The sequence below is a fragment of the Pseudozyma hubeiensis genome (genome assembly GCF_000403515.1).
Source record: "Pseudozyma hubeiensis SY62 DNA, scaffold: PHS32, whole genome shotgun sequence".
In the NCBI taxonomy this organism is placed as follows: domain Eukaryota; kingdom Fungi; phylum Basidiomycota; class Ustilaginomycetes; order Ustilaginales; family Ustilaginaceae; genus Pseudozyma; species Pseudozyma hubeiensis.
In genome coordinates, this window is record NW_012133814.1 from 109,595 (window position 1) to 129,448 (window position 19,854).

At 57.0% G+C, this 19,854-nt stretch overlaps 10 protein-coding genes across 10 annotated transcripts; 7 read left to right on the forward strand and 3 right to left on the reverse strand.

The window, feature by feature from the left end:
- Positions 1-391: 391 nt before the first annotated feature.
- Positions 392-1,372, reverse strand: PHSY_003023 (hypothetical protein; the record flags this gene model as incomplete). Its single annotated transcript, XM_012333644.1, has 1 exon — positions 392-1,372. One exon carries the CDS (start codon positions 1,370-1,372, stop codon positions 392-394), a length of 981 nt encoding a protein of 326 aa, XP_012189034.1.
- A 565-nt stretch (positions 1,373-1,937) lies between these two features.
- PHSY_003024 (hypothetical protein) lies at positions 1,938-3,302 on the forward strand (the record flags this gene model as incomplete). Its single annotated transcript, XM_012333645.1, has 1 exon — positions 1,938-3,302. The coding sequence occupies one exon, from the start codon at positions 1,938-1,940 to the stop codon at positions 3,300-3,302; it is 1,365 nt and encodes a 454-aa protein (XP_012189035.1).
- Positions 3,303-4,061: 759 nt separating this feature from the next.
- On the forward strand, positions 4,062-5,903 carry PHSY_003025 (glycosyltransferase; the record flags this gene model as incomplete). The annotated part of the gene is made up of 1 exon (XM_012333646.1): positions 4,062-5,903. The coding sequence occupies one exon, from the start codon at positions 4,062-4,064 to the stop codon at positions 5,901-5,903; it is 1,842 nt and encodes a 613-aa protein (XP_012189036.1).
- Positions 5,904-6,041: 138 nt separating this feature from the next.
- PHSY_003026 (metallo-beta-lactamase super) lies at positions 6,042-6,926 on the reverse strand (the record flags this gene model as incomplete). The annotated part of the gene is made up of 1 exon (XM_012333647.1): positions 6,042-6,926. The coding sequence occupies one exon, from the start codon at positions 6,924-6,926 to the stop codon at positions 6,042-6,044; it is 885 nt and encodes a 294-aa protein (XP_012189037.1).
- A 119-nt stretch (positions 6,927-7,045) lies between these two features.
- Positions 7,046-7,324, forward strand: PHSY_003027 (hypothetical protein; the record flags this gene model as incomplete). Its single annotated transcript, XM_012333648.1, has 1 exon — positions 7,046-7,324. The coding sequence occupies one exon, from the start codon at positions 7,046-7,048 to the stop codon at positions 7,322-7,324; it is 279 nt and encodes a 92-aa protein (XP_012189038.1).
- A 1,701-nt stretch (positions 7,325-9,025) lies between these two features.
- PHSY_003028 (hypothetical protein) lies at positions 9,026-12,538 on the forward strand (the record flags this gene model as incomplete). The annotated part of the gene is made up of 1 exon (XM_012333649.1): positions 9,026-12,538. The coding sequence occupies one exon, from the start codon at positions 9,026-9,028 to the stop codon at positions 12,536-12,538; it is 3,513 nt and encodes a 1,170-aa protein (XP_012189039.1).
- A 456-nt stretch (positions 12,539-12,994) lies between these two features.
- Positions 12,995-15,004, reverse strand: PHSY_003029 (ribosomal protein; the record flags this gene model as incomplete). Its single annotated transcript, XM_012333650.1, has 3 exons — positions 12,995-13,287; positions 14,088-14,460; positions 14,909-15,004. The coding sequence occupies 3 exons, from the start codon at positions 15,002-15,004 to the stop codon at positions 12,995-12,997; spliced, it is 762 nt and encodes a 253-aa protein (XP_012189040.1).
- A 64-nt stretch (positions 15,005-15,068) lies between these two features.
- PHSY_003030 (hypothetical protein) lies at positions 15,069-15,911 on the forward strand (the record flags this gene model as incomplete). The annotated part of the gene is made up of 1 exon (XM_012333651.1): positions 15,069-15,911. One exon carries the CDS (start codon positions 15,069-15,071, stop codon positions 15,909-15,911), a length of 843 nt encoding a protein of 280 aa, XP_012189041.1.
- A 110-nt stretch (positions 15,912-16,021) lies between these two features.
- On the forward strand, positions 16,022-17,035 carry PHSY_003031 (hypothetical protein; the record flags this gene model as incomplete). The annotated part of the gene is made up of 1 exon (XM_012333652.1): positions 16,022-17,035. One exon carries the CDS (start codon positions 16,022-16,024, stop codon positions 17,033-17,035), a length of 1,014 nt encoding a protein of 337 aa, XP_012189042.1.
- An 838-nt stretch (positions 17,036-17,873) lies between these two features.
- On the forward strand, positions 17,874-19,667 carry PHSY_003032 (choline dehydrogenase; the record flags this gene model as incomplete). Its single annotated transcript, XM_012333653.1, has 1 exon — positions 17,874-19,667. One exon carries the CDS (start codon positions 17,874-17,876, stop codon positions 19,665-19,667), a length of 1,794 nt encoding a protein of 597 aa, XP_012189043.1.
- Between the last annotated feature and the right edge of the window lie 187 nt (positions 19,668-19,854).

Below are 19,854 nucleotides of genomic sequence, written 5' to 3' on the forward strand. Positions count from 1 at the left end.
CATACCAGAGGTATCTAGTCTCTAGTTGTTCTGTAACAGAACGGTTAATCTTCGCTCGATTATTATGCCAAAAGACGCAGTGCCGAAGCCTTCTTCTTTTGGGATAAGGAATACAAGCGGGTCGTCGAAGCTTTGGTTGCTTCGACGGTGCGGGAAAGAGGGAAGAGGATGGAGAGTGGGTGGGCGGGATCGCTGGGGTCACAGACTAGAACACGATGCGACGGATGAGGCGAGCATGCTGGCAGTGATTGCAGCAGACTCGTGATGCTGAAACGGTGATTGCTGAATTGTAATGTTGTACAGTGGGAAATGTAGATGCTGGTGTGGATGGTAGAGATCCGGGTATATAGATTGGTAGTCAGCAAGGCTGTTGACTGTTCGGTTGATATCGTCACGCCTTCTTGAGGCGTTTGGCTCCGGTCTGCTGGATTTTCTTCTCCTTGACCTGGCGATAAGCCTTGATCGCCTTCTCGCGTTCTTCTTCGAGCACTCGCTGTCTTGCCATGCTGGGCTCCACGGCAGTCTGAACGCTGTCGGCAGATTTGCGTTTCTTGCTAGCGGCTGGCAATGAATTCGCGGCAGCAAGTTTTTCTGGCACGCGTCCCTTTTGGCGAGCCTTTTCGGCTTGCTTGACGTTGCGTTCGGCCTCCTCTTCGTCGTTGCCTGTGATCTTGGCCATGAGTCGAGCCTTCCTCGTCTTGGCCTGCACTGACTCCCCGCGTGGAGCACGTGTGAGCCGGGGCGGGGCCTGCGCAACATCGTTGATCTTTCGGACCTGGCTAGCTTTGGCGAAATCCTTGATCTCACCCGTCTGCTGGAAGCTCTGACGCTGACGCTTGAGATCGGCGCTGGAGATCTCATTTGCCTGCAATGCTGCTGCTTTATCGGCCTTTGCTTTGCGGTCCGACTCTTGTTGTTCTGCGTCTTCCGGATCGGCGTCCGGATCGATGCCAGCTTTGCGGAGTGCTCTGCGCTCGCGCTTGCGAGCATTGATCTTGGAGCGAGAGGCTGAGCGGAAAGTGGCGTGCACATCGGATGCCATCGCCTGTTCGACACGAGCATTGAAATCTCGCAGCTTCTCGCCTGGACGGATGGTGAGTTCGGACGTGGCGTCGTCGTTGGCATCGGGTGCAGAGCCATCGGAAGCTTTGGCTTTGCCTTTTGCAGACTTGGTCAATGCTTGCTGCTCCGCTTTTTTCTTTGCTTCAAGCTTGGCGCGGTGGGCTTCTTGCACCTTTGCTCCTTGCAAGATGCGCATGGCGCCCTTGGGCATCTCGGAGAAGAAGCCATCGTTGGCGCCAGGAGCGTGATCCTTGCCGAGCGAGAAGCGCTTGGCAACTCGATCCGAATGCTTCGCTCTCTTGTGCGGCATCGTGAGCGGGAAGGGTTTTGCCCGACCAGTCCTCAACGATTGTATGGAAGGTGAGACGGACGTCTCGGTGAAAGAGGAGAAAGAGAGGAACGCGGCCAAGGAGGAAGAAAAAATCATTTCTTCTGCCGAAGCTTTTTTTTCAGACTTGCGTGCCAAGATCCAAGACAGCTTTTAATCTGGTTGTTAGACTTCATGCTGTTGGATATCGAGCTTAAATTTTAGCCGAAGGGGCGAGGCGTGAGTCGGGAAGGAAGCGATAAGGCACCGACAGATCTGCGCACCTTCCTCTAAAGGGAATTCCGCCTTCCTCTAAAGGTAACCCAACCCAAGAAGAGTTGGCAATTTTTCGGTTTCAGCTGCAACACACACCCACACTATCACAGAAAGGGAGACACAAGGCCGTCTGGTCCGTTTTGAGTGCCGGTCAAATCAACGAAGCAGTCCGAGTCTAAGGATACAGTGTCTGCTTCCCCACAGCAAAGCTGAGCAGGTCTTTGCCTCGTTTAGGTCTGCTTCCTTCCGACCACCCACGACTTGGTCAGCACACCTTCGCTACTCCTCCAGAATGTTGGCATCACGCTCCGTCACAGCCGCCTCGACGGTGCTCAGGACGGCTTCTCGCAGCTCCTTGCCCCGTCACCTTGCTGCTCGCGTCGCATCATCGGCTTCGGCTCGTGTCACACGAGCAACGAGCTCTCTCCGCAATGACCCGGTCAGCCCTCGACAGCTGCACTCAAGCTCGAAGCGCAATGCTGACGCAAAGGGTGAGGCTATGGCTTCGCCTTCGGCGCCCCTCACCGACGCTCTCTCCAAGACCGGCCTGTACGAGTTCCACGTCAAGAATGGCGGCAAGATGGTCCCCTTTGGCGGCTACCTCATGCCGCTCACTTACGGCGATGTGGGTCAAGTCGCTTCACACCATCATGTCCGCACACACGCCGGCCTTTTCGATGTAGGCCACATGGTGCAGCACAAGTTCAAGGGACCTGGCGCGCTCAAATTCCTGCAGCATCTGACGCCGGCATCATTGACCTCGATGCCTGCTTTCACATCTACGCTGTCGGTGCTCATGTCCGAACAGGGCGGTATCCTGGACGACCTCATCATCACCAAGCATGCGGACGACAGCTTCTACGTCGTCACCAACGCCGGATGCCGCACCGAAGACCTCGCCTGGTTCAAGAAGCAGCTCGACGCATGGAAGGGCGACGCTGTTGAGCACGAGGTCATGGACGACTGGGGACTGCTCGCTCTGCAAGGACCAACCGCAGCCAAAGTCCTCGAGAAGCTGGCCGGCGGGTTCGACCTCAGCACGCTCACTTTTGGCAAGAGCGCATTCGTGCCCCTGAGCGTGAACGGCGACAAGGTCGAGTGCCACGTGGCTCGAGCCGGCTACACCGGTGAAGATGGATTTGAGATCTCAATCCCTCCTGCATCCACGATCCAAGTCGCCGAGACGTTGCTGTCGGACAGCGAGGTTCAGTTGGCCGGTTTGGCAGCACGAGACAGTCTACGACTCGAGGCGGGCATGTGCCTTTATGGTCACGATTTGGATGCTACCGTCAGCCCGATCGAGGCCGCACTGGCATGGTGCGTGGGCAAGGACCGCCGTGCCGCCGGTGACTTTTTGGGCGCCGAGCGAGTGCTCAAGGAGCTCAAAGAGGGACCTCCTCGCCGCCGAGTCGGTCTGTTTGTCGACGGTGGCATTGCACGAGAAGGCGCCAACCTCTTCACACCCGAGGGCAAGATTGTCGGCCGCGTCACCTCGGGTATCCCCAGCCCTACCTTGAACAAGAACATCGCCATGGCCTTGGTCGAGAATGGTCAGCACAAGAAGGGCACCAAGCTCAAGGTGGAGATCCGAAAGAAGCTGCGTGATGCCGAGGTAGCCAAGATGCCGTTTGTCGAGAACAAGTTCTTCCGCGGGTGAAGCGCCGCGACGGGCAATGTCCTTACATGATTCCAGCCATCACTGATCTGCAATACTAGTCACCATGAAAAGAACTTCTTGCCCTTTGCGCACGATAGACAGCATTCGGCACTCTGTACAATGTATGTTCTTGATCTTCCTGAGACATGATCATCTGCCCGCTTGCCAAGAGCCAAGAGCCGTGCGCGAACTTCACGAGGCTGCCGAGCCATGTATTCAGAAATTTCGACGTGGAAAACCGCGCACTGATCTCGAGTTGACCGCATCGCACAGGACGAGAGAAAGTTCTGGCTGTTTCATTTCTCAGTCCTAATCTCCACACGTTCTTGCATTGAAAGCTATTGGAGCGTTCTATCGACGATACCATAGAACCTTCCATCACTCGCACACTTGATCAACCACCGTGATTGACCAGAGCAAGGCTGTCAACGGCTGCACTCATCGACTACGACCAGATTGGCCATTGCAAGGCAACTAGAAACTGCCACAGATCGCGTTGCACAGCTCTGCAAGCCACACTGTTCGAATATTAGTCACTTCTCGTCAACCTGATTCACCGCTGCAGAATCATCTGTGCATCTTCTTCTTCGACGACACGCCTCTCATTCTCATTCCTTCTCTCCATATCACCAACAACGTCGCATTCACTCAATAGCTTCCATACTGAGGAAGCGATTGCGATACGCACGACCTGTAGCTTCAGTTGCCAGAGCAGACCCAACAGCAGCTTTCCTTTCAGCAGCAGAGCGAGCAGCGACCATGGCATCAGCATCAACCTCTGCATCGCAGGGCACGTCCTCGAGCGACCCCGTCACGGCTGCTCAGCAGCAGCACATTGAGGATCTCTGCAAATCTGGACCAGTCATGGAAGGCGCCTCTCTCATCGTCGTCTCCAACCGTCTTCCCGTCACCATCAAAGTGGACCCATCCGTGCCCGGCGGATACACCTTCTCCCTCTCCTCCGGTGGCCTCGTCTCGGCTCTTTCAGGATGCAAGAAGACCATGAACTTCACCTGGATCGGTTGGCCAGGTCTCTCGGTCCCACCCAAGGACGAAGAGTACATCGAGAAGAAGCTCCGAGAGGAGTACAGCTGTCAGCCCGTGTGGATCTCGGACGAGATCGCTGATCGTCACTACAACGGATTCTCCAACTCGATCCTCTGGCCTCTGTTCCACTACCACCCGGGTGAGATGAACTTTGACGAGACCAACTGGTTGGCGTATCGAGAGGCGAACCTGCGTTTTGCGGAGGTGATCAGGAGCATCGTCAGGCAAGGTGATATGGTGTGGGTGCAAGATTACCACCTGATGCTGCTGCCGCTGATGCTCAGGACGTTGATCGAGGGGAGCGAGCAGCAGGGTGCGACGTCACAGAGGGAGTTGGAGCACGTGAGGCATGGTGTGGACGGTACGCTGCAGCTTCAGGATGACGATCTGCTCGCTGCTCCCTCGGCGTACGAATCGCTCAAGCAGGGAGGCAGGGACAACACGCCCCCCGCTGACGACGGTGGTGATAGTCAAGTCGATTACGCGGATCGCGATGCAGCCATTCGCGGCGGCAGCAGCGCCACGGGTCGCGGCTTGGGCACCAGCGACGGCTCGAGCGGACGTGGCTCCATCAAGATCGGCTTCTTCCTCCACACCCCCTTCCCATCCTCCGAGATCTACCGCATCCTGCCCGTCCGTCGCGAGATCCTGCTCGGCATCCTGCACTGCGACCTCATCGGCTTCCACACCTACGACTACGCGCGCCACTTCCTCTCGTCGTGCACGCGTATTTTGGGCTTACCCACCATGCCCAACGGCGCCGAATTCGAGGGCCGTTACGTTCACGTCGGCACCTATCCGATCGGCATCGAGCCGTCGCAGTTTGAAGACGGTCTGGAGCGCGAGAGCGTCAAGGAACGCATCAAGAGTCTGCAGCGTCGTTTCGAGGGTGTCAAGATCATCGTCGGTGTCGACCGACTGGATTACATCAAAGGTGTACCTCAGAAGTTGCATGCGCTCGAGACGTTCCTTCAAGACCACCCGGAGTGGGTCGGCAAGGTGGTGCTGGTTCAGGTGGCCGTTCCGTCGCGACAGGATGTGGAGGAGTACCAGAACCTGCGCGCGACGGTCAACGAAGCCGTTGGTCGAATCAACGGTCGATTCGGAACGGTCGAGTCGATGCCGATCCACTTCCTGCATCGTTCGGTGAGCTTCGACGAGCTCTGCGCGCTGTACGCCATCAGCGATGCGTGCCTCGTCACCTCGACCCGCGACGGCATGAATCTGGTATCGTACGAGTACATCGCGTGTCAGCAGCAGCGGGCGGGCGTGATGATCCTGTCCGAGTTTGCGGGCGCAGCACAGAGTCTCAACGGTTCACTGATTTGCAATCCGTGGGATGCATTTGCTGTGTCGGATGCGATCCACGAGGCGCTGACCATGCCGGCGAACATCAGGAGGGAGAACTTCGAGAAGCTGAGTAGGTACGTCAAGAAGCATACAGCGAGTTGGTGGGGGTTGAGCTTTGTGAATGATCTCAAGAGGATCAAGGTGGAGGATGGAGCGGAGAGTCCGGGTGGTGGGGGCGTGTCGAGCTTGCCTTCGCGACCATGAGCTGGAGGGAAGACGGGGTTTTCCTGCTCATTGTTCGGTTCACCTCAATGCACATACCATTCCAAAATCACTGTTGAAACTCTGTTGAGCGAATGACTGAGCGAATTCGTACTTCGACAGACATGGCAATGTTTCGGTTCAAGAAAGGACACGACCCAACAGCGGCTCGACGGCCTCCAGATCGTGTCCCGGAATCACCAGGCCGCCGGTCGTCTTCTCCATCCTCTGCAGCCTCTGGTTCGAGTTGAACCACGCCGGATGATCTCTAGCCAGCCAACCCTGGGGGATACCTGGTTTGTAGTTGTCCATGATGTGAGCGTGATCGCTGACGAAGAAGAAGGTGCCGTCGTTCTCCAGGTTGAGCTGCATGCCGATGAGGCCGTCTGTGTGACCGGGCAGGTGGTGGAGAGTGATGCCTTGAGCAAAGTCGATGGTTCTGTCGTCGAAGCACTTCCAGTTGAGTTCGTCGATGGAGAGGTAGTGCGGGAGGTAGACGCCACGGTCTGCGCCGGTGGCACAGCTGAAGAAGGCGGATTTGAGTTCACGTTCGTGGACCCAGATGGGGATGTCGGTCTTTCGGAAGTTCTCGAGACCTCCGGCGTGGTCGAGGTGCAGGTGTCCGATGATGACCTGCTTGATGTCTTTGATGTTGTTTCCCGTTTTGGCGATGGCCGCTTCCAGTTCGTGCACCTCGTCGTACCTGGAACGCGCGAAAATGTCGTTCAGGGGAGCACCCCACACCGTGGGATAGTCCTTTCCACACCCGGTCTCCCACAGGATCAGACCCTCGGTAGGATGTTCGATCAAAACGGCGTAGACGATGAGGTCGCGTCGTTCGGGAGTCTCGGGTCCCTTGGGGTTGCTCATGAGAGACTGGTTGGCGCCACGTTTGAACCATCCGGCATCGGCTTGGAGGTAGCCGAGGTTGAGGACGTGAGCTTTGGTGCCTTTGGGAGCTTTGTTGAGTACGTGCGGCAGGACGACTCCGTCGCGCAGCTGGTGCTCGGTGAACTGGCCGGACATGGTTCGAACGAGCGCGAGAGGTTCTCTGAAGATGACAGCTTGTGATCGTCTAGGCTGGGTTTGAAGGTGAGGAGCAAGCTGTTCAAGTACAGAAGCTACAGGAAGGAGAGCCGGACGTGATGACGCTTCTGCCCTTATGTACTTGGCCTCGGACAGTCATCGTGCGCAGCGCAGACCCGTTCGCCAAATCGACACGAAGCGGGGACAAGCGGTCGAGCATCGACCTCCCCGCCTCAACTCTGCCGGCACCTCGACCGGGGAAACCAAGGCACCCACCAGCGACCGCGCAACGGCCCACGAGCAAAAGTGGATTGATGCAACGCATTCGCCGTGACAGGCTGCGGCCACATGACCGCAGAATGACCGAAGTCAAAAGTGGTCGGTGGGGCGGTACATGACGGCTTGGCCTGCATGCAAGGCTTGCTCATCAACCGGCTTGGTGCGAGCCTTCCGCAAGACGCGAGCTTAAGCGCGCTCTGGAATTGAGCCTGGTGCGACCCAAACACCGCAAGCCTAAAACAAAGCTCTGACTCTGTCGCTCTTTTTCGATGACAAGCTGGTTCAGGGTCCAACCTGTCGTTTCTTTAGCCGCTTCTCTGGCTGTGTCGTGTGCACACACTTCTAAACAGTTCATCGTCGAACCGCATGCCCTCTTATGACGCCCTTCTCTGGTTCGCGTTGATGGTCATGCTGAGCGTTCGATTGTTCTTTCACAGATATGTCGATCTGCGTGGTAAGGGAACCAGAAATGTCCGAGCGACAAGTCGTGGGTCCGTGCTGGGTGCAGTTCCCAAACGTTAAACAGCGCCAAAAAAGAAAGACAAAAAAGATGGTCGGAAAAATCGAACGAGCCCGACCGTGGTCAGCTGGCCCAAGCCTTGCCCCGCTGTACCCGATAATGGAGCGATCTGTTACGCCTTACGGTTGCACATCAGACATCACAGTAATCTCGCCAACTTTGGTTCAGCACATACGCTATCGAGACTGACGGCACATTCAGGATTGCGATGTATCAAGTGTTGTATTGTCTGTTGGCCTAGCTGCAAAGCTTCAGCGATGAGGACAGCGATGCATGCGAGAAGATGAGGAAGAGGAGAGAAGGATGGGAGAAGGGGGAAGAGACGACGCTGTTTCCAAGCTCGTCAATCAAACACCATCACTGGGTTGATGGTCAGAGCATTGTCACCGAAGTCATCCCGGGAGAAACGAATGTAGGGGCATTAGGTGACTGAACCATCGCCATCTAAACAGTGAGCTGCAAAGAGCTCGGCAAGTCAGCCAAAGATGCACCGAGTTGGTCTAGGAATATCCTTGTTAGAGTCCTACCGATGTGTTGACCATCGCCCCCTCCGAAGAGCAGGCGTAGGCTACTAGCGCCGGCTTCTCTCCAGTTCTCTTCCTGTCGGAAGATCCAAGATGGCGAGGAGGACTCTATGAGGGGATATCCAGATACTTTGTTAAACGATGAAGAAGAGAAGCAAGAGCCAACGCGATCCGACGCTTTCTTCTTGTCCTCGCGCGATCGAGCTGAGAAAAAATTGTGCGGCGCAGGATTGTGGTTTTTTGGAGTTAACAATGTTACACCCTGATCACGATCGGACAAGAAAAAGTACCAACATTTCACAAGTGAGTCTAACGAGCAAGAGAGATTTTGAGTGACAGCTCAGAGACAGCAAAGCGGAAGGAGGAACTTTTGGAAGCCAGGCCAGCCCGAAGCGCCTTTTGACATTTTTGATGCTGAGCCATTTCTCGGAATGTATCAGCCGTCGACCTCGCACTCATCGTCTGCTTCCTCTTGTGTACAACACCTGCTCTCATCGCTACCTCTGGCTCCGCCTCAACAGCCTCACACCTCTCATCGCCTCTACACAATTCACAGCAGCCGACTGCAACGGCTCGAATCCAATTGCCGCGACCGTATCGATCTCGGAACCTAGTCCCCGTCCTACCGTCACTCATACATGCCGACTCGATCAGCATTCGAGCTCATTTGAGACCGGCTGCCTTGATCACAAGCCCGCATCAACAACAGTCTACCTCGTCAGTCAACTTACCAAGCGGGGTTTTGGGTCGCGCTTGCAGCACTCTGTCTCACCGCAATGCCCACCGCGGCCCACCGGTCCAGCGATGGGCCGCCATTGCACGATGCCTCGAATCAAGCCCAAGCGACATCATCATCTTCTCCATCATCAGCACCAACCGTAGCAGCAGCAGCAGCATCACAAACCTCGCGGCAAAGCCCCAAGACACGCCCAAGACCTCTCAACAACCAACATCACCCGTATCGCATAGAGCTCCTCGATCTCACCCCCGTCTCCGTGTCTCTGCTTTGGTCCACCCGTCCCCCGCCTCTCAGTGCAATACCGCTCGAAGCCATCAACTCGCAGCTCCGTAAACGTAATAAGGCTCGATCATCACACAACGACACTAACCGCAGCTCGTCCCCCGGTCGCTCGTCTGCTAGAGCCACAGCAGTATCGCCGTCTCCCACCTCGGCAACCGCTGCTGCCGTGTCCAAGTCCAGAACACCTGCAACAGCTCAAACCTCCGCCTCCAACCAACCACTTGAAACGCCGATATCTAAGCTCACAGAAGGGCTCGTCGCAACTCGAAGTTTGAATCGCAAGGTCACAAAGATCCGTCTACGCCCTCCTCCTACCGTGCCAGCTCAGCCTCGCAGGAGCTCCAACAGTTCGGCTCCTTCCGACTCGGCCCACAACTCTGCCAACGACGACGACGCGTGGCCTTCCGATGACGGTGCCACGGCAGTAGAAGACGAAACCGGCTCGGCTTCGGATGCCTCCGACTCAGGCTACGAGGGCAGTCCCGACGCTCGCCATCACGTTACAAGCGTCTTCAAAGATCGAGTTTCGATCGCTGTCAACGGCCACGACTGGTCGCATGTCTTGCTCGGAGAGCGCGGATCCCACGAGGCCATCGTCGTCATCTTTGGCCTTGAACCGGAATCCGACTACGAAATCCAATTCCTTGTCAAAGCCGGACTCGACGGCATGCACGACGCTTTCCGCGCTACCTTGCGCACCAGGACCGATCGAGAGTCCGCTCGTCCTATCGATCCCACTCCCGCGGCTCGATCCTCTTCGCCCTCACCGCTCAGCCGCCTCCCTGTATCTGCACCCGAGCTCGACGTGGCAGAGCCGCCTCCTCAGCGGCTAGCCCTCCTTCAAGCAGAGCTCGACGCCAGCGAGGCCCTCAAAGCTTCGCTCACCGCCGATCTCAAGAGGGCCAGGAAGGAGTCCTCCAAGCAAGAAGCTAGCCTCCGGCACGAGATCGATGCTGTCAAGCGTGCAATGGACCGAATGAGCGCAACGGATCACCGCAGTCGTCAGAAGGTGTTGGCGTTGCAGGAGCTCATCAAGCAGACCACCATCCACACCAAAGAGATCCACGAACAGGCCGATGTTGCCGAAAAGGAGCAGCCCGACTGGGAGCAACAAGACACTGAGCTCGAAGCACAGGTCGAAACACTGAGCAAGCAGGTCGAGGCGGAAGAAGCAGCAGCGCAAGCGGAGTGGGACAAGGACGATGCAGCCCTTGCCAACCTCGAGAAGGAGCTCCGCTCTGCCGAAGCCGCTGCAAAGGCGCTCGAAACAGAACGAGACGAGCTGCGCGACGACGAGCTCGCTCCTATTCAGGCTGAGATAGAAAAGGTCAAGGAAGAGACCCACGAAGCTCTCACCAGGCCTCTGGGCGGACAGGCAGCCATTGCAAGACGCGGCGGCGGTGCCATGGGAGGTGCGCAACGCGGAGGTTATCGTCACGCCAGCGGCCCCCATCCAGCGGCCAACGCCACAGGCCATAGGGGCAAAGCAGGCGGCAGGGGAGGCAAGCTCGGCAGCTTTGGCAACCGAGCCGTTTCGGGGCCCGCTGGCCACTTTGGTGGCTCCGGCGGTAGCAACGGCAGCAGCGGTGGAGGCTTCGCCGGTGCATCGCGTGGCTTTATGCAGAGCTTCGGCAAGGGCTTCCGACGTAGCCAGAACCACAACCAACAGAGTCAAAGCTTTGACGCCATGGCTGGTACGGGGTATTCAGGACCAGGCGGCCCGGTCCAGCAAGGTGCCATGTTGCCGCCAGGGCAACCTTACGCTTCGGACCCGGCGGCGATGGGAATGGGCGGATTCGGATCTGGATCCAGTGGACCCTATGGCGCCCTCGACTCGTTTTACGGCCAGCCACAACAGCAGACGTCGCAGTTCCCATCTGGCGTATCCGAGGCGAGTCAGGACGACTTGTACGATCCGACGCTTGGCTTTGATCCTTACGACCCTTCGATAGAATCTCGCCGCAGGTCGAGTCTTCCGATGCCGCAATTGTCGCACAATGCGCCCCAGGTCAGGCTGCCGACCTCTTCGACCACAACGGCCCTCAACCCAGCCAACCCGGAGTTTGTGCCCTCGACCGGGTCCAACCATGCTTCTCCCGTCATCAGCAAAAATCCCTCCGCGTCTTCGGGCATGGACATCAAGCTGAACACGACAAACGCTTCGCCTTCCGTTGCACAGGCGACCGCTGCTGTTGCGGTTCAGTCACCGCCACCGGGAGTCGCTTCTGTCGAGCACTCGCCTACTTTCTCTTCGCGTTTCGCATTCCCGCTAGCACGCCACATCCCGACCTCGAGCATTGGCAGCAGCAATGGTGGCGTCGGAACCTCGCTCTCCTCGAAGCCGGGCGCATCCGCGATCTCATCACCGCAAAACGCCGCTGCCAGCCCGAACAACATATTGAACCTCTCGCTCGGATCCGATCTTGCCGTTCCGCCGTCCTCTTCGAGCATGGGTTCGAGCTTGTTTGGCGTGGGAACGTCGGGAGCAGCGAGTCCCTTTTCGAGACATTCGCCGTTGCTGACGCAGGGCACGGATGCCTCGGGATCATCGATGGGTTTTGCCGGAGCAAGTCCCCGCTTCGGCCCAATGGGATTGCACGGGCATGCTCTTGGATCGAGCGGAAGTGGAAACGACGACCACGTCTCTTCTGCTGCACCCTTCGGCGCCTCGTCCAAGTTTGGCCCGCTCGACTATGACCCGAGCATGGACAATTTCGGTCCTGCACCTGGTCTGGCTGGCGGTCTGAGTTCGGCACCCGGCGCGAACGCACCTGCAGCTTCGGCAGCGACAGGTGGATTGCCCACCTTCAGCTCGAGCACCATGTCGTCGATCTTTGGCGCGAGCGACGCCTGGTCTGCACCTTCCACGAGCAATGCCAACATGACCGCATCCTCGTCGAGCTGGATCACGTCTTCTCCTCCTCTCGGCAGCAGCGGTGTTGTCGCGAGCAACTCGTCGGGCTCAGGCAACGGGGTTGGTGGCGGCGGCGATATTTGGTCAGCTTCGACGTTGCCAGGCGTATCGCAGTTGAGAACCAAACTGTCGCTGGGCGAACTCAACTCTTCCTCCAACACTTCGGGTTCTGTTTCGCCTACGCATGCGGCTGCTTCGGCGCCATTCGGATCGTTTGGAAGCACAAGGATGGGGTTGGGTGCGATTGGACATGCGAGCGTGCCGAGTCGCTCGAGTCCGTTGGCGAGCCCTGTGGCTGCGGCCAGCCCGGCTGTGGGTGACAGCAAGGACGAGCCTAAGCAGGGACAGCACTGATCACGCAGTCATTTGAATGGACCTTTTTTACATTTGTACTTTTAACCTCATTTTATCGTTTACAACTTGAACTCAAGCGTGTGCTGAGGAAAGTAGTTGATGAGACGAGAACGACGAAGATAGTCGTACAGCTCAATTGGTCAGACCCTCCCTGGTCGGATGCTCAACGGGAGATGACCGACTGATTTGGCGCATCACTTTTGAAACCTGCGAAACGCAAGATGAACGTATGTCTCTCGTCATGAAGATCACAAACGAGCGAATGCAAATGGAGAACTATGTAGAATTGCAACCGACAATCAAGATGGGTGAAATGATTGAGAGTCGAATTGTAGATTTTGGGTTTTTGGATGGTGAGGTGATCGTCCTGGTTAGGACTGTACGATATGATGGTACAAGATGGAATGCAAAATGAGAACACGTCGGAAGAGGAGCTAATCGTGGCGGAGGAAACGATTAGTGACCGGCACGACGCTGTTCGGCAATAACGTTGGTCAAGCTCTCCATCTTGTTCTTGGCACGACGGAGCGTTCCGACGCGACGCTTGATGAACTTGCGTGCGCGCTTGTCCTTGGAGTTACGGATGAGCTCCATGGCACGACGCTCGTAAGGTGCGAAACCGGCGACCTCGCGGACGACGGATCGGATGACCTTGACGCGCTCGCCCTGGCGACCCTTGCGGTTGGATGGGCGAGGAGCGAGCACTCGTCGCTCAGTCTGGTGTCCGCGGTTGATACCCCAGACGAGGCCTGAGGAGTGTGAAGAGGGAAAAGAAGGAGAAAGTGGTCAGTACTTGCATCCGGATTTGTGAGGTCGATACGATGAAAGTCGATTGGTGGCAGATATAGCAGCGAAAAGCCAACAGCAATGACGGGCGTAACAGAAGCGGCTGAAGGTGGTGGCAATAGCCGCAAACGTGGCTGGCAGCATGACAGAAGGAGAGACGAGTGACAGGCGCATTGTCGAGATACAGCCGCGCATAATTTTTGAACGGCGTGGCGGTGGTTGATGACGAGTGCAATGCAATGAAGGGCTGATCATTTGGCGAAATTGCATCGCATGGATGCTCAGCCTCCATCTCCAAAGATCCAGAGCTGCGAGGTACGTCGCCAGTCCGCCGATCCTCTGCCAACGAGCTTGAGCATAAGCGACGCCAGTGGCTGCAATGCAGAGACCAATCTCGACATAAGCTAGCCGTCGAACGGAAGTCAAAGTCACCTCTTCGGGCGCTTCCAGCGTTCAGAAGAAGCGAGCCGTCTTCGAGGACTCCGCAGCCGTTGCGCCCATCTGAACTCTTTCTGCGACGAACCGACAAAAATGCAGCTGGGTGAGCGCATTCCGTGGTCACAGCCACAACAAGATGCGTGTCTGTCCACCGAACGCCCGTCAATCCCGTCCATTACAGATCGAGAGCCACCTGCGACAGATGTTCCGGTCGCACCGCCTCCTGTATCTCTGCTACCGTTCTCGATCCAACTCAAAAAGGATCTTATATCGCTTTGCTGTCAGAATGCCATCCACAATCCTTGCCGGGCGATGTCCAAATAACATGTCGAGACAAGTCTGCGCTCTTCTGGTACCAAGTCATTTGCTGTTCTTCGTCGAGACTGTCGACGCTGACGCTGACGCTGATGCTGACGCTGATGCTGGTACGGATGGCGGAGGACTGATGCCGCTGTTGTCACTGCTAGTGTATCGGCTGCGATGCTGTCTGCTATGCTGTTGCTGTTGCTGATGCTGATGCTGATGCTGATGATGCTGCTGTATCTGCTACCGTATCGTCGACTACCAGAGCGAGGTGAGAGAATACACACCAGATCGAGGCACGCCGGCCTTGTGAGCAGGGTTGGAGGAGTTACCCATTGTGAAGAGATGTATAGAAAAGGGTTGGTGATGATCTTGAGGATGGAGGTAGAAGGTGTCTAGAATCGACAATCTCGATGGCGACCACAATGCCGTCTGTGTGAGTGTGTCTGCGCCCAGCCATTCTGTGTGATTGGCGATGCGACCGAACAAAATTCGAAGGCGGCTGACTGGCTCTCTGCCGTTTTCACAGTCACAATTTGGCCCAGCCCAGCTGACCCGCCATCTCAACCTTTCTTTCGTTCTGCTGCCACAAATTCTGCCTTTGGCTGCCTCGGAGGACAATACTGTGCTGTGCTGCCTCTCAAATTCGAAATACAATCGAGGCGCTTTGGTGTGCCGAATTGGGTTGCGCCCAAAATGAAATTCAATAACTTCAATTTAAAAATTCTTATTCGAATTTGAACATACCATCATCTAGGCATCTTTGCTCACGTGATATTGCCCAAGCAGCGGCCGACTCAGACACCTAGCGCTTAACACATGCTTAGTCACTGACGATCTCACCTCAACATTCAAGGGTCCATCCTGGAAAAACTCCACCTTGTTCCGAAAAGTGGCCGAAGCTGCGCATGCATCAATCAACCCGAGCCGCTTCGACATCCGTGCACGACGCTCTCGTCATCATCACACCAGGACTTCATAGACAATCTTCGAAAACATCATCATGGAGGAGATCTCGGCGCCACCAGCGTATACTACGGCCGAGCAGCTTGCGCAGTTGCAGACCAGTACACCTCAGTCGTTCGGAGACATCGCCCCGCTGTTGCATTTCCACCTAGCGAAGGCGACTGTGTTCGTCAGCCCGTCGCCTTCCTCACGGCCATCCTGCTTCGAAGCGCTACAAGCCACAAAAGCCGTTCTAGGCGACAAGGAGGATGACGAGGAGAACGCCGAGGTGCTTCAGGCCAGCGGACAGCTGTGGTTGACCGAAAAACACATCTCCTTTCTCGCGCCCGAGGCTGATACCGGGTTTCAGCTGGCCTACCCGAATGTTGCGCTTCATGCCGTGACCCGGATGCCTCCTAGCTTTCTCGCATCATCATCCACAGCTGCGCAGAATGGCATCTCATCTTCAGCCTCTCTGTCGACTTCGGCGCAAGATTTCCACGGCTGCATCTACTGTCAACTCGACTTGAGTCCGAATGCCGGCACCGGCGAGATGGGCGTCGTTGACGATGATGAAGGAGAGTTCGTTGAGATGTATATCTGCACCCCTGGCAGCGTCTCTCTCGATCAATTGTTCGAGTCGCTGTCTCACTGTGCATCGCTGCACCCTACCGGACCGGTCGAGGACGACGGTGGTCACCCTTTCTCCGGCTTTGCGCCATTCGGCACTAGCGCAAACGGTACTCAACTCGGCGACGGCAACGAATACGACGATGGAGATGGCGACGACGAAGGCGCGTTCGAGGACGCGGACGGCCAAGCAGACGATCAAGAGCTCAGCGAGACCGGAAGGGTGAGAGCCGACTTCCAGACCCCTGATTCACGCTACCGCCCGTACTGAGCGTCAGCGCCTCTGCGGCGACCGACAAGATCTTGCTGACACGTGTCGTATCTCGATTGCACCCGCATCCTTGCATTCAACAGCGCAACCTTGCACATCTCGAAAGCGTCATGCAATGGCCCGAATCTGACGAGGCGCCGACACCATCGCTGGTGCACGAGCAACCAGGGTCCGACTATGTCGGGAAAGGATTACACACCACGACGAATACGCTCATCTTGTCCAACCTGCCAGTAGAGTTCTTCATCCCGCACATCTGCTCGCTGCTGCTCTCGCTGCTCAACACGTATGGACCGATGGTTCGCTGGACACCGTTTCCCTCGGTAGGGCGAGCGGTCGTGGTTTTCCAAAATTCGGAGGGAGCAGGCTTGGCCAAGGCAGGTTTGGATCGACTCGTCTTGCCATTCGAGGACAGCGACGTTCAAGACGTACAAAGAGCGTCAGACGAGGATGACGGCACGATTCTGCGCGCCGTATTCGGGGCGCCGATCGACCCGAATTCCGAGCCAGATACCCTGGCAGTGCCAACGACGGACAAAAACTTCCTGATCTCACCACCGGGCAGTCCACCGGTAGGATGGGAGCCGATTCGAGAAGATCCACCCAACAGAGATACGCTGGCTGACGACCTCATGAAGGCGCTTGCAGATCTGCGAGATACGGGCAGCCACATTGAATCTCATCAGCCACGCGTCTGGGGCGAGTCGACTCCAGGCGATCAGGCCTCTGAAGAGCGCAAGAGCGGAGGAGCTGGCACGCCCGAAGTCATTCTCGCACCCAGCACCGCACCGGCTATGCGAAACTTTCAACCGGGCTGGCTGCGAGGTGGCCAACAGGAGACCGAGGCGAATCAGGGTGACGAGCAGATCGACGTTCCTGGCGTGACCGTGCAGGCGTTTGACGGAGATGGTGCAAGCGACGAGGGCGCTGGAGGTGGAGCTCGACTGTATAACGGATTCAGCATCAGCTCGGTCAAAGCGACGGTAGACTCGATGCGTGGACCGATCTTGAGTGCAGGATTGGGATCAGGGTCGGGTCTCGACGCAGGCGACACGGGATCGAGACGCATCACACCGACCAGCCGGCCGCCACTGAACGGCGAGGAGGACTACCGTGACGCATAGCATAGTGATACCCAATCAAGACAAGTCTGTTTTCTGATCTGTGCCATCATAGCCCATAGCCGTCCACCGCAGCATCGTCGCAACGTCCAGGCATGAAAGCAGGTGAGGGCCTGAGCAAGGCCGACGAGCAAGATTGAGCGTCGATCGGGTGGGAAGCACACTTCGCATCGACGATGTCACTTACAGTTCACGCCGACTGAGTTGGGCCGTGGCAAGAGTTGCTGCCATGAAACCTAACATTCCCTTGCGCTTACGCGAAGATTGGCCGCCGCGGGCTAACTATCGTCTAGCACCCTGGCTGCACCTGAGCTGCACGATGGAACCGGGAAAAAAAGTTCAATTGCCAGGCTCCGTGCGGCGGCTCTGGCCGAGAAGGACGTTGAGCTCGTCATTTTGCTGTACCAAGCTGTGTGCGCGACAGCTCAACTCCGCGCAAGTGCACCGGATCGTTTTTGGCGGAGAGCGGAGAGTTTTTCGATGCGCACGGTGAGATGATGGTGGTACAGAAGCGCCTGCATATCTTTCAGGCTCTAGTGTCAATGATTGCCGTGGTCGTTTACGTTCGCATCGGTGCGTGGTGTACCGCGGGTGAACCTCCTCATTCCATCGTTCAAAACCTGCTAGTTTTGCAATGGCTGTTGCGCCCCCACCAGCTGAGAACGATCGTATAAGAGCAACTTCAACACTCCGCACGATTCCTTCTTCAGCCCCCTACACCTTTCTCTCTCTCTCACACCGCTACAGGCATCCCATACACCTAGGCGCTCAAGCTCCCAGAGGACACCACCAGCAAGGATCCCCGCCCTCACGCTCCTCTCAAGACCCATCATCACCCACGATGGCTCCCAAGCCCAACCCAGCTAGACCCGACACCAACCCGGTGCATGGTCAGACGGTCGAGGACAAGCCGGCCAACCCCACCCCCCAACCTTCTTCCTCCGGTCCATCGGCGCGCGAACGACTGGCCTCGCTCGCTTCCCACCTCTTGCCCAACGGCAACACCGAGTTCGACTATGTCATTGTCGGTGGTGGCACAGCCGGTGCTGTGCTTGCGAACCGTCTCACGGAAGACCGCAACGTCTCTGTCGCCGTGATCGAAGGTGGCCCTTCGGACGTCGGGAACGACATGGTGCTCGACCTCAAGCGCTGGCTCGAGATGCTCGGTTCCGATCTCGACTACGACTACCCCACGGTTCCCCAGCCTCGTGGAAACTCGTTCATCCGTCACTCTCGCGCTCGTGTCCTCGGCGGTTGCTCTTCGCACAACACGCTCATCTCGTTCCGCCCCTTCAACGAGGACCTGGACGACTGGGCAAACAACTACGCTTGCCCTTCGTGGTCCGCCAGCACTGTTCAGCCTTACGGAGATCGTCTCAAGATGAACATCGTTCCCGTTGCACCTCAGCAGCGCAACCAGGTGGCTCGCGATTGGGTGCTCGCCTCGTCGCGCGCCACGGGTGCTCCCGTGCTGGAAGACCTCAACGCCCACATTGTCCACCGTGGTGGATTCCAAAAGGCGGTCGGATTCTTCGACATCGCCTACGATCCCTACTCGGGTCAGCGTAGCAGTGCGTCGGTTGCCTACCTGCATCCGATCATGCCTCACGGACCGTACAAGCGTCACAACCTGCATCTGTTCCTCGAGACGTGGGCCAACACGCTCGAGTACGATGCCAATGACACCAGCAAGGTCACTGGCGTCAAAGTGACTACCAAGCATGGTCTCACCAAGACGCTCACGGCCAAGAAGGAGGTAATCCTGTGCGCTGGTGCCATCGACACTCCGCGATTGCTGCTGCACTCTGGTGTGGGACCTCGTAAAGACCTCGAGGCTCTTGGACTGCCTTGCAAGCACGACGTTCCCGGTGTCGGACTCAACCTCACCGACCACCCTGAATCCATCGTCATGTGGGAGACGCGCGACACGCCCCCTGAAACCGTCATGTCCTCCGACGCCGGCCTCTTCCTCCGCGTGCTCCCCTCCGACGCCGAACCCAACCCTCACTCCGGACCGGATCTCATGTTCCACATCTACCAAGTTCCTTTTGCCGACAACACCGAACGTGTCGGCTACGAACGTCCGCAGCACGCCATCTGCATGACGCCCAACATCTGCCGCTCCCAAGCCCGCGGTAAGGTCTCCCTCGCCTCCTCCAACCCCAAGGACAAACCTCTGTTGGACTTCAAGTACTTTGAAGACAAGGACAACTACGACGAACGCATCCTCATCGAAGGCGTCAAGTGGGCGAGGAAGATCGCGGAGCAATCGCCGTTCAAGGAGCATCTCGTCAAGGAGATCGCTCCAGGACCCAAGATCCAGTCGGACAAGGACATCGGTGAATACGCGAGGAAGGTTGCGCACACAGTGTACCACCCGGCCGGGACGTGCAGGATGGGCACCCCAAGCGCTGCTCACGGTGGAACCGGAAAGGATGCCACGGTGGTAGTGGACGAGAAGGACTTGAGGGTCGTCGGATTGAAGGGCGTCAGGGTGTGTGATGCGAGTGTGCTGCCGACGCTGCCAACGATCAACCCCATGTTGACGATCTTGATGGTGGCAGAGAGAGCCGCCGAGTTGATCAGGGATGACGGTTGGGTGGACGGCTTGAGGAAGGCCGAGTACCACTCGTAACAACGAGATTGTTCTATAAACTCATTTCATGCATACCTTTTGACAAGAACAACTTCTGCGCTTGCCCTTCATCGTGTGAATCTGCTGCGTTCGGAAAGACTTTGGAGAATGACAGACTGAACACCACACGATCCTTCATACATTGCAACGACTTCCACTATTCCGTTTGCGTTTCATTCTGCCGAAG